General features: G+C 37.4%; 4 protein-coding genes across 8 annotated transcripts; 2 read left to right on the top strand and 2 right to left on the bottom strand.

Annotated features, from left to right (window-relative positions):
- Positions 1-2,362: 2,362 nt before the first annotated feature.
- tmem221 (transmembrane protein 221) lies at positions 2,363-5,142 on the top strand. Its single transcript, XM_081385280.1, has 3 exons — positions 2,363-2,834; positions 3,444-3,529; positions 4,196-5,142. Exons 1-3 carry the CDS (start codon positions 2,545-2,547, stop codon positions 4,687-4,689), a joined length of 870 nt encoding a protein of 289 aa, XP_081241406.1. The 5' UTR covers positions 2,363-2,544; the 3' UTR covers positions 4,690-5,142.
- On the bottom strand, positions 3,565-6,438 carry borcs8 (BLOC-1 related complex subunit 8). Of its 5 annotated transcripts, none has more exons than XR_014031602.1 (7): positions 6,238-6,342; positions 5,972-6,084; positions 5,678-5,742; positions 5,499-5,606; positions 4,480-5,320; positions 4,210-4,404; positions 3,565-4,097 (listed from the first exon to the last, which is right to left on the bottom strand). XR_014031602.1 is itself a non-coding variant. In XM_081385282.1 (6 exons), the coding sequence occupies exons 1-5, from the start codon at positions 6,272-6,274 to the stop codon at positions 5,257-5,259; spliced, it is 387 nt and encodes a 128-aa protein (XP_081241408.1). In that variant the 5' UTR covers positions 6,275-6,438; the 3' UTR covers positions 3,565-4,097; positions 5,235-5,256. The 5 variants fall into 5 exon arrangements, 2 of the variants coding, with proteins under 2 accessions (XP_081241408.1, XP_081241407.1); XR_014031603.1 differs by having other exon boundaries at positions 5,235-5,320; XR_014031601.1 differs by having other exon boundaries at positions 4,210-5,320.
- A 400-nt stretch (positions 6,439-6,838) lies between these two features.
- On the top strand, positions 6,839-8,807 carry rfxank (regulatory factor X-associated ankyrin-containing protein). Its single transcript, XM_081384731.1, has 8 exons — positions 6,839-7,193; positions 7,310-7,421; positions 7,499-7,564; positions 7,639-7,739; positions 7,806-7,931; positions 8,036-8,102; positions 8,177-8,257; positions 8,347-8,807. Exons 2-8 carry the CDS (start codon positions 7,331-7,333, stop codon positions 8,415-8,417), a joined length of 603 nt encoding a protein of 200 aa, XP_081240857.1. The 5' UTR covers positions 6,839-7,193; positions 7,310-7,330; the 3' UTR covers positions 8,418-8,807.
- Positions 8,719-11,065, bottom strand: nr2c2ap (nuclear receptor 2C2-associated protein). Its single transcript, XM_081384732.1, has 5 exons — positions 10,960-11,065; positions 10,766-10,856; positions 10,572-10,677; positions 9,076-9,143; positions 8,719-8,860 (listed from the first exon to the last, which is right to left on the bottom strand). Exons 1-5 carry the CDS (start codon positions 10,995-10,997, stop codon positions 8,738-8,740), a joined length of 426 nt encoding a protein of 141 aa, XP_081240858.1. The 5' UTR covers positions 10,998-11,065; the 3' UTR covers positions 8,719-8,737.
- Between the last annotated feature and the right edge of the window lie 951 nt (positions 11,066-12,016).

Here is a 12,016-nt window from a genome sequence, read left to right as displayed (position 1 = left end):
TGATGTAGCAAAAGAGAGTTAGCAAAATGGAGAGAACGTGATGGAGTGTAAGGGCTAATGAGATCACAAAGATACTCTGGTACAGTCCCATATAGTGCCTTGTATGTTAAAATACACTCTAAAAAATGCTGGGTTGTTTTAACCCAATTTTGGGTCATATATTGATTAACCCAACGTTGGGTTAAAAATGCAATTTAAAAATGGACAAACCCAGCCGTTGGGTTACATTTTTAATGTAACCAATGCAATTTGTCTATTTTTAAATTGCATTTTTGATTTTGGCCAAAATGCAATTTGTCCATTTTTTAAATTGCATTTTTAACCCAACGTTGGGTTAGTCCATATTCGACCCAAAATTGGTTATGGGAAGCCAGTGCAACTGTGAAAGCACCGGTGTAACGTGTTCACGAAGAGAAGTACGAGTGAGCACACGGGCGGCAGAATTTTGAATATACTCTAGCCTGCTCAGAGATTTAGCTGGAAGGCCAGAGAACAAGGCATTACAGTAATCTATAGTTGTAATGAAGGCAAGCCTTCCTGTGTCTGCAAAAAGAGAGAAAAGGTCTGAGTCGAGCAACGTTTCTCAGACGGTAAAAAGCCGTTTTAGAGATGTATTTTTTATGTGCTTCAAATATTACCTGAGGATCAAAAATTACACCAAGAAGTGGGAATTACCATGCTGGAGTCAACAATCAAACTAATCTGCTTGGCCTACTGTACAAATCTGCTTTAATTCAGTTTTGGAGCCGTTCAGATAGGAACTTATTCTGCATCCATATACTGATCTCTGCTAGACAGCTAGGCAAAGCTATTAATGAGCAATGGACATCAGGACTAGTGGTGATGTAAATCTATATATCATCCGTATCATTATTTCCTGATGATCTGCCCAAGTGGAAGCATGTAAATGTTAAATAAAATTGGACCCAACACTGAACCCTGAGGAACTCCCTGTCGAACAGGCACGGTATCAGATTTGTAATTACCCAAGCTTACAAACTGGGCACGATTCGTTAAAAAGGACTTCTGGGTTCTTTAAAGCATCATCATATGAATCAAACTAGTTCTTTTTTCTTTGTGGTACTATAAATGGCATGGCAGTCGGGTATAAACACTTTTTTAGGCAACTGGAACCTTTATGTAAAGGGCATAATAAATGTATAGTGTTATTAAAGTTTACCTAACTTAATTGGGTCTCAATCAAATAAAGGGAACTCTGGAAAGTGTCAAGTGTCAACTTGTTTTCTTTTTTTTCCCTGAAACTTCTCACTTCTGCTTTTGACAACATCAGCGGCCTGAAGTTTTTGTACATGTGGTGAGTCTCTCGGATTCAGAAATAGCCTCTCTGGTCAGCGTTCATGTTTAGGCGATTCTTCAGGCAATGTTTTTTTAGTGTCACGCTTATCACGTTAAGCACAGCGGCAGACCTCGAGTTCCCATCAGTCCATTCTGAGCAAAAAAAAACCCACCTGTGCATTCAGGGTTAAGGTAACAAGCAACGTTTCACCTTTATGCAACTAAACACTGAAGAAATATATGCCAATTTTAAATCACATTCAACATACAGATTGTAAATAAATAAAAAAAAATAGATGAGCAGTAGGTTATGACAACATATGTTTTCACATTGCTATAACTCATCAAAATAAGTTAAGGAATTTCTTTTTTTTTTTTTTACAAGTTATAGCCTACAAGATTCAACTCATTTTTTAAAGTCAGTTGATTGTAATTTAAGTTGAAATGACAAACATCCAAGTTGATTATACTTAAAAAATTAATGCAGCAACATTTAGCGTTTTTGTGCAAAACAATCATTCTTAATATCTTTTCATGCAAATGGGCCCATTTGAGCAAAAAAGTTGTTGCATTCTAGCAAGTTAATAGTCATTTAATAAGAAATACTAGCTTTAGAAAAATAGAGATAAATAGTCCTTTGTTGCTGATGATTCATATACAGTATACATTCACAAAATTTGGGAAACTTCGACCATATTCTCGATTACCGGTGTTGACAAACACCACTAACTGTTCATATAAATGTTAAGAACTGTTAAAATACATCATGAAAAAATATTAAAAATATGCAATAAAATAATTTAAATAATAATAATATTTTTGTCCTAAATTTCGCTCATGCTGATGCACGCATATAGACTTTTATTATTAGTGCTTCACAGCTGCTGCATGCACTGGATAACAAAACTCGGATGGCATATATTGGGAAGCGCGTTGCTTTTCAAAGGACAAATAAGTGAAGGACGAGTAAGTTGCGGCATGGCTTCTTCTTAGACGAATAAATCCAAATAAAAAGTCCATTGTTGCATGAAATGTGTTTAATCTGGGGATTTAAAGTGGATCACATGCTCTGACTGAACAACAGCGGCACGAGAGCACGCGCATTCCACAGCAGCCTCTCGCGCATCGTTTGTTTTGCGCCTCGAGAAAACAGCGAGAAAGTAGCAAGAAAAAGTGGAAAAACATCATTTTTGATGGACTATCGTGGTTTGTTTGTGAAGTAAATCGGACATTTATCGACCGTCGGACATGACGCATTCCTATAGTCAGCGTTCTCTCGTGGTGCTTGCGTTTTTAGGGATTTTATCCGCAATAATGTCCGTGTTATCCGTCATTTTGATTTGCCAGCTCCAAACGCAACAGGTTGTTCTAAAAGATTCGCCTACTTTCGTGTCGAGTGAGATCACAGCGGTGTTATTGCCCGTTTCTACGGTCCTCTCAGCCTTGTCTCTGACACTCAACTTGAGCTCAGTTGTTGTGTGTTTGCTTCACAGCTATTTCGCTACTGAAATATGCCGAGGAGAACCAGATACACAAAGGTAATGGAGAAACTTACTTGTGTAGTTACTTAATATGCGAGTTACAGAATGTCGAACCAGGCGAGTGACATTTATTTGAAAGAACGATAGTACAAGCTCACTTTTCAAACAAAACAATGCCCTCCAAAAAGAGTTTGTTTAGGTCTAAAATGACAATTCTTCACAAAAAGCATTTGCAAATGAAAATCATTTGTGGTTGTCTAACTTTAGTGGAACATTTCCATATTACATGTGATGAATCACACCTGAGGTAAATTTACTTCATACATTAAAAATCACATTGAAAGTCATTGAAATTACTCAGGAAAGCGATGTTAGTTCAACTTATTTGTGGATCAAGTGTCCAAACACTTTTGGGCCATTGTATATCAAACATAATTGCCATTTACTGGACCTTTGTATTTCATATTGAGCTCCAGAACCTTTTCCCAAGATATAGCCTAAACCAGGTTTGAACATTTTAAATGACTTCTAATTCAAAGTATAGAGCAGCATGAATGGTTGCTTTATGTATTCTAGCAGGTCATTGATATCTGTTTGTTTTGCAAATTGAGGCCCTGCTAATAGTCCACACAACTAGAAGTGATCCATTCTGTTTTTTGCTTATAGGGCCGACTGGTTTTTATCGGATAGCAGGGCTGTCCGGCATGTGAACATTGGGCTGTTTTGCCTTGGAGTTTCAGTTTACTTAGCTGGTAAGTGGACATGAAAAACCACAGGAAAGTCAGACTTGAGTTATACTAAAACCTTTATTAGATTCAGAATACGCGCATTTACAGAACTTAGTTAGAACAAGTAGAATTATAGTGCAAAATATCCCCCAAAGCAGCTTATAAATATACGTCGATCCTTACATCTTTCATACAAAAAGATGATGTCTTCTTTTACGTCTCTTTAGTGTGGAAGCCCATTTCCACCTAAGAGTAAATAAAATAGTGGTAACTGCGATTTTATATATTCCAATTGTGACTTATGTCACAATGTGGCATTAAATCTCATAAAACTGTGATATTTTCTTCACAGTTGCAACTTTTTATATTTCCCAACTGTTACTTTACATCTCACAATGTGACTTTTTCGTTTTTAACTCAGAGGTGTAAATGGCCTTTCATACTTTAGAGTAGCAATCATCCTCAATATGACGTGATGGCACCAACTGAATATGGCATATTCATCCAGTTCTTCATCAGTGATCAAGTTTATATCCCAGAGCTGTGCTTTTCTCCTCCATCCTTAAGCATGCCAGAATCCAAAGCTCTTTTCCTGTAAAGCAAAAGCAATACATTAGTGTATATTAATCATTCAGAAGTCATAGTAGGAGTGATTTGACATTAATATTTATTTTTTCTCTTTCTTCACAGCCATGTCTATTTACATGATATTGGTGTTTGAGGTCGAGAGCGGCATAGCCAGCGTGTGTGTGCTTTCCTCTGGTGTTCTCGTTCTGCTACTTATCGTTATTCACTCCCTAATACGTGCCGCACATACAGCCAAATCCTTCCGCAGTGAACATACCCACACCATGTACCACAACTACCCCGAAAACAGCCCAGGAATCCGTACTTCGAACCTAAGCATTACGGAAAAGAAAATGAGGCAACACAGCTTAGCCAACCTGCATAGACATTACATCAACCCCGCTCACATCGATCCTAAATCGCTGTACACGCCATCCAACGTTCACTCTAGCGATAAGGACGGCTACAGCGGCGGTGGGAGTGGACAGACACACCGGACCTTTTCAACAGAGTCTGGCCTGTTTCACACTCAGACAAAACCCTGGAACGGCGTCAACAGCGAGATGAGATCTGTAATAGCTCGCAAAGCCACGGTCAAGGATTCAACTTTAGTATGAATAGTATCACATCTACTTTTGTGTCAAGATGTGCACTATATATATATATATATAGTGTCTATACATTATTGGTCTTAGAAAGCGGCCAAATTATTTATGTGACTTTTAAAGCAAAATATGCAAAAACAGGCTATTTTTTGTGCACCTAATATCACCTTACATGTGTTAGAAATCACACTAACAGATTTTAAAATAATATTGTGAAATTACTACTGAAATACTTGAGAATTTGTGAAGCTGTAATTGGATAATGAATGTTTTCTTGTACTTTCGCTTAAAATAAAATTGTTTATTCAATGCGCTACAGTAAATATGATTTGCTATAGAAAAATACAACAACAAAAAAATTAAGATGCAATGACAAATGACATACACCATAATAAATTAAATATGTGGGTGAAGCCGATTTGAATTGGTATTTAAAATGTGTCATAATAAATTTGAAATACAATGAAAATGTGTCTGATCTTTTAACAATTTTGTATATTGACCACCAAATTACTACTAACACTGATGCAGAAAGACACAAAAATGAAGCAACTAACCTTGGAGAAAGATTTCCATGAGTCAAGGTGGTGTGACCGAAGTGTGTGTGGGTGTATCGTTTGGATTAATATCAGGATTCACAGCACTGAAGCCACATGCATGTTTAAAAACAGAAAAAGTGAGCAACTTAAAAGTGAAGCAATCAAGCAAAGAAAAATGAAAGCATGAAAATGTCACATTTACATTTAACAAGTGATATATAAAACTACAAAAAAAGGGAAAAGAATAATAGTGAATGGGTTGAAATGGATAGTGACTACAACCTCCGTCCCTGCGAGCTGCTCATCTGTTCCTTCAGTGAAATGGCTTGGCGCAGAAGACCATCTATGTTCTTGAAATAGAGGCTACTGTTCGTCATGCTTTTAACCGCACTGAAAGAAAAACAGCCATTAAGTATGTACATGAATAATCAATTTGTCGGTTTATGTAACGGAAATCTTACCTGCATGCATATTCAACAGTGTAGATTGCTCCCTGACTCTGCTCCTCCCAGCTCTGCATGTCTGTCTACAATTTCATAATTCATTACAACACTAAAGACAGCTTAGGACGTACATGTGTTTAAGGTAACTGGCAGACAAAAAAATAATATTTTATTATTGATTTTATACATTTTATTTATGATATACTTTTCTCATACCCAAAGCTCTACAAGTATAAATACTTTGTAACAACAATTTGTAAGTAATCTACCGAGCACTGGATATTTTGGCTGAGCAACATCAATGAAACGCACCTTGTGTTGCACGAGCTCTGGTAGGGACCTCCTGACGTGCTCCTGTAACCTATAAAGCGCTATAGACGGTTCATTGGCCAACACATACATACTCTCTGTAAATTTATCAGTCACTGTAGAAGAAATAAAGAAAACAAGGCATCAGCATCTCTTCAATAGGTTCATAACAAATCAGACTATTGACGACAAACACATAAAAGGCGTCTAATACGCTATGTTATGTAAATTAAAAGTTATGAGACGTGAATCAACATGCACACGGATACCTCTTTTTACTTTTAATTGCATTTCTTGATCCTCCATTTTTATTATCAATGTATGATATGAATTTCCTTCTGTGTTATCAATGCGCCGCTGTATTGTGCTCCCAAAACATCATCCGTAGTAACACCAGCCCAATAACGAGTTCCTAGCCGTTCGAATCTTCTGAATTGACTCACCAAAAAGATTCATTCACTGAATCGTTCAGTTGCCCTTTCTGCAGATTACAACATTTACGAGGGAGTCATTGAACGATTCGTTAAAAATACCGAGTCGTTCGTGACTGAAATAAGTCTTATTGTAGTAGTTTTCAACCAAACATCATAAGCGTTCCCCCACAAAATACAAAAAGAAGATTTTTTTTATTTCTGTGCAGCTGCTGGGCTGACTATTATAAGCTCTTGAAAAAGACAAGCAAGCAAACAAACTATTTTAATAGTGGATTATTATAAGTCACTGTACACTGTAATCATTCCAGCCTAATAACGAATAAGCTCAGAATCAAAACTCCTACGCAGTGAAGGGGGCGTATTGATTCCATTGATCCAACCAATGAAATGCTTTTCCCCAGCCCGCACTCGAATGCTATTGGCTCCTGCTGTAGTCAGTCTTTGAAGGCAGGAAAGCAAGTCACGCGCTTAAAAGAGTCAGTGAATGAAAGTGAACCAGAACGATTCGTTCAAAACCACAGAATCGTTCACGAAAACCACTTCCAGCGCCAATTGTTTAGAAGGATGCGATTAAGTTTGCAGCCAAATAGTACAATATATATGATGAGAAAAGTACTTCATACGATGTGATTCATTAGTGTGCGGTTTGTGTTGAGCTCAATGCACATTAAGTCTCCTATTTCAGTTTCACTTTTGCAAACGAATCAGGAAACAAAAGCAGCATATGTGATCTTACAAGCCTGTGAAGTTTAAGATCAAAGTATTTGCTCATAAAGTGTAAGGAATCGAAGGTAAGATGCTCCCAAGACACATTTTATTATTTCATATTAGTATTAAAAAATATAGGCTAACTTACATAGTAATTTGTGCTAACATTGCTTATTTTCTAAATTGCGTACATTTAAAGCAGGTGTAATGATCAGTGATTATGGAAAACAGACTTGACGAGAACCACTCGACCACTCTGACGAATAAACAGCGTGGGAATGAGGTCACAGTCCGACCGGCCACTTTAGATAGTGAGTCTTTCACCTCCTTTCAAATGCACGACATGCAGCCTTTTTGAACATAATTGAGTTTTAATTATGCCTTGTAGACCTCTCAATTCATCAGCTGGCAGCCCATGGAGAGATTTCACAACTGGAGATACATTTATCCAAAGGTACCCATAAATAAACAACATATAGGTATCCAAGCTTGCTGAAATAAACAACATGTGTATGGGTAATCTTGCAGACAGCTCTCTGCTTAACCGTCAAGATGAGCGAGGTTTCACACCACTAATGTGGGCTGCTGCATTTGGAGAGATAGTGGTGGTAGAGTTCCTCCTTCACAAGGTGAGAAAGACACATTTTTTTTGCCACTGAGACAATGTATTATTATATGATATTATATTACATTAGGGAGCAGATCCGAGAACACTAGCTCGGGAACGAGAAAGTGCCCTGTCTTTGGCCAGCGCAGGAGGATTTGCAGATATTGTTAATCTTCTCCTACAACATGACATTGAGATTGATTCCTATGACTGGGTATGAGCAATCTAATTGTTGATTTTTTTTACAACATTTTACACAAACATTAATTACTGTAGAAAATGTACACCTCATAATCATGCTTTCAATTTCAAACACAGAATGGTGGGACCCCTCTTCTCTATGCAGTTCGTGGTAATCACATTAAATGTGTTGAAGCTCTCCTAAGTAAGTCTTTTCAAAATATTCACACATTTTGTTTTATTATTTGTGATGACTAACTGAAGTAAGTTTGTGTTTAGGATGTGGGGCAGACATCACGTTCGAGGCAGACTCTGGATACAGTCCTGTTGCCCTTGCAGTTGCATTGGGCCATAAAAAGGGCAAGTAATTCCTTACAGTATACTGTTATGCAAATAATCCATCTTATTTTATTAATTAATAACTGACTAGTCTATCAACTCATTTGCAGTGCAAAAATTTCTTGAAGATCACATTTTGAAGCTGTTTCGGGGACCAGTTTCAGTGTCGGAGAACACATGAAGCAAAGGACTGCTCTTTCAAGACTTAACAATAATCCTGCATAGCTTTATTTTGACATGAAATAAAGAACAATCTGTTTTTCTACTTTTTTAATTAAAAAACACTTTTAGAAACATGCAGTTCATGAGTGTTGACCTCAAAAGGCACGTGAATAATCTGTAGATCCTCTGTAGAAATGAGATGTGATCAAAAGTAACATCAGTTGATGCTTTCCCTGTGAGTAGGTGGGGATAAACTCCACATCCAGAGGTGAAAACACGGGGGGGAAGCTGGTTGGCATTCCCGCCTCTTCATACTTCCTCTGTCCTTTTCTCAAAACATTACAAAACCTTTTCCCCCAGGATATCCAATGTGTAAACAATTATTCTTCCAAAAAAGTCAGCACTGTTTTCAAACACTATTTTCAGCCTCTGCACTAAAGGGGCATCTTGAATGGGAAAACTGTGGGTGAAGAATCAAGGATTTGATAAGCTTGGGATAAAACGAAGACACGGGCAATTTGGCCATGTGTAGAAGGCACCGGAAATGTCCACTAATTCTGGTGGAGTTTAAATGATAGTCAATCTGAGAGAATATGGTGGTTAAATGCATTTATAAGTGGAAGCAAAAAAAAAAAGCAAGGTGCTGAAGAATAATATTGCACCACATGGAAGGATATTTGTAGACAGTTGTTGTCCTCTGGATAGAAGTCTAAAATATGTTCGAGGTCCTCTTCTTTGGCAGAACCTGTAGAAGAGAAAGCATTTTAATAGCTTTTACTCACATGAACAACTGTATTAGGCCTATTTGTGTGACTTAATCTATAGCATACTCGTAATAGAGCACAACAGTGACACTTTTTAAGTGATGTTGTAGGTTTCTTCGTAGGCGTTTAACAAAAACTTCAGTACTGTGACAAATTTTACTTCCATAATCTTGCACATTCAGGGTGAGAATATTTAAGAACAATTACCAACAAAATACAGTACGTGACTTTTTGAAATGCAAGCAAAAATCTCAAGCAAGAGTGCTATGTTTCCGATTTTATTTTATTTTTTTTTAAAAATGGTATTATAAAGTAATATTTTTTCCATGTGAATGTAGCAAAGTTTATCAAGGAATCAGTTGAATGAATAATTCAATGACTCACATTAAAGGTGAACTAAGTAACTTTTTTTACCTTAACCGAACAGCTTCGGAGTCATTGGAATAGTTATATGACTTTTTTCGGGTTGAATGGTGGTCGTCTCGCACCACCCAAGCGCCTGTGAGCTGAAAAACCACCCTTGCGACTTTGAGCCGGCGGGCCGCCGGCCGCAGCGTCAGGAAGTATCGCGTGATATCAGGTCTCGCGATGTAACGAACTGCTTTACGGCAAAAAAATCTGCTAAAATTCTGTCATTATTGCACTCCCTCATGCTGTTCGACCCCGAATGAAGAAGACGTTTTAAAGAATGTCCCATCTGCTTTGATGTCGTTGATCAACTAGCCTCTGGTATCTGAGAGTCGCCAACAAGTTTTTCGACAGTGTTGTCAAATATCTATTCCGAAGCTGTAAGGGGAGCTCTATAGAGAAACCTGCGAGCAAAAAGCGAGAATACAGCAAAGAAATTCCCGAAATTGCAAGTCTATCACTTGTTACTAGACTGAAACAGCATTTTTAAACGAATCAGTACAACCGGTCACCCATATCACAAACAAAAATGATCCAATCAATTTTCTCGCTAAATTTTCTCTTGTTTTTTAATTTATTTATTGCAAAATATGATTACGACAAAATGACACAAACAGTAAATTTTCAACGAAAAACTGATATGGAAGGCTCGACACAGAACCATATAAAATCCAAGACAGTGACAGACCAAAGTCACATTTTTTCTTGTCCGAGAAGCCATTATACTCAGATATACGTCACAATAGGGAAGAAAAGACGATCGTTTCCGTTTCATTAACATGCATTACATTTTCGATTATACAAAATAAAACAAAAATAGCATATAAAATACAAAATAAGTTCATAAAAAATATTTGCAAAGGTCTATTGGACTTCGATAGTTATAAACACTATTCTTAAAAACAATGTCAATCACCGTAAACTGCATAAGCACCATTGCTTAACCTCGGAGCTCATGGTTGTGTTGTTACCACTAAAAGCTGTTGTTTGTGTTGACTGACCTTTTAATTTACAAGATTTTCCTGAAAACCCTCCTTGGAACTGCAGTATGAGCTCTGATACTTTCACAGGCTGTGGAAACTCGAAGGCAACCCACTGAGATTCACCCTATTAAAAACAAAAACGGGTTAAAAAAGGATGAGACAACCACACTTGTTAAGCAACAAGAAACGTCGCATCATCTCGGCAAGATCACCTGGTCAGAATTCCAGCACGTCTCCTCATTGGAATCAAACATGAACTTCTTCCCGAACTGTTTGACATCTCTGTTTAGCACAGAACTCACCCTGTGTGACAGAAACCTCATTTACATCGTTCCTACTGCGTTATGCGTATGTGTTTTACAAAAAATATACAGATCTAGTTAATATGAAACACCCACGTTTTTACCTGCTTTGTGTGTTGTTACAAATCAATGACTCTGCCATCTTCAAATCGACCTTTCAACTGTGTGGGCAAAAGAGAAGACAGACATGCGCAGTAATTTCACGACAGTGAGGGCAGTGTGTAATTCACTTCTCTGCCGTTAGATGTCACTGTCGCTCCTCAAATTGACAGCCACGGAGAGTCATGTTTTTGGCCTCAGCTCCGCTTGAACAGTCCAGAACTGGATGTAAATACTGTGCATCTTACCAAACTCGATATTATTATTTTTTTGTGCAGAATCATTTGTTAAGCCAGAAGCAGCCAATTAGGCAGATTCCAACATGGACAAGTTGGCTTGGAAATTATGAGCAAAGCAAGGTAATTGATAATATGAGTTAGCCTACATTCAATTCAGATTTCATATAGTTGAGTTTATGCAGTTCATGGTAATATCAATTAATTTCAGTTTTTAATCTTTAAGGACAGCTTTTGATTGTCTGTAAAATCTGGAACCTGAAGCAAAACCACATTAGAACCACTAAGATAAATTTAGACTTGTTTATTAATATTTTTTGAGGTGACACACGTCCTGTGTATTTTTGAGTGTGACTTGACAGAGCACCACATTTGATGTCACAATCTTCTCTCTTGTCTTATTTGCACCAGTTACAGCTTTAATCTAAAACTGTGTTAGGCTATTTTTGGAATAAATGCTGTACAGAGAAAGAGAGGGATTGACACGATTATAATTAAACTTTCCAGCTTCAGTTTGTTTTATTGGTCTGAAGGTTTACAATCTATGGGCCGATTAAACAGATGAGGGGCGAACACTTTAAAACCTCAAGATCACAATCAATTTTCAGCCTGATTTTTAACAAAACCACACTTCTAACCGCACTTAATACAAGCAACAATTGAACTCTGGAATTCTTAGACAATACAAATCTTTGCTATACAGCAGGCCTATGTCATACAATATCTGTAAAATGGCTGGTATTATGATACCTAAATGACCCTTTGCTAAGCTCCGCTTTAGTTACTGACCAATCCTGACTTAGCAACTGTTGCCATGCGCCATGTT

Source organism: Scardinius erythrophthalmus (assembly GCF_964197995.2).
Source record: "Scardinius erythrophthalmus genome assembly, chromosome: 14".
Lineage (NCBI taxonomy): Eukaryota > Metazoa > Chordata > Actinopteri > Cypriniformes > Leuciscidae > Scardinius > Scardinius erythrophthalmus.
The sequence above is the reverse complement of the archived record's forward strand: the minus strand, read 5'-3'. Positions and strand labels throughout refer to the sequence as shown.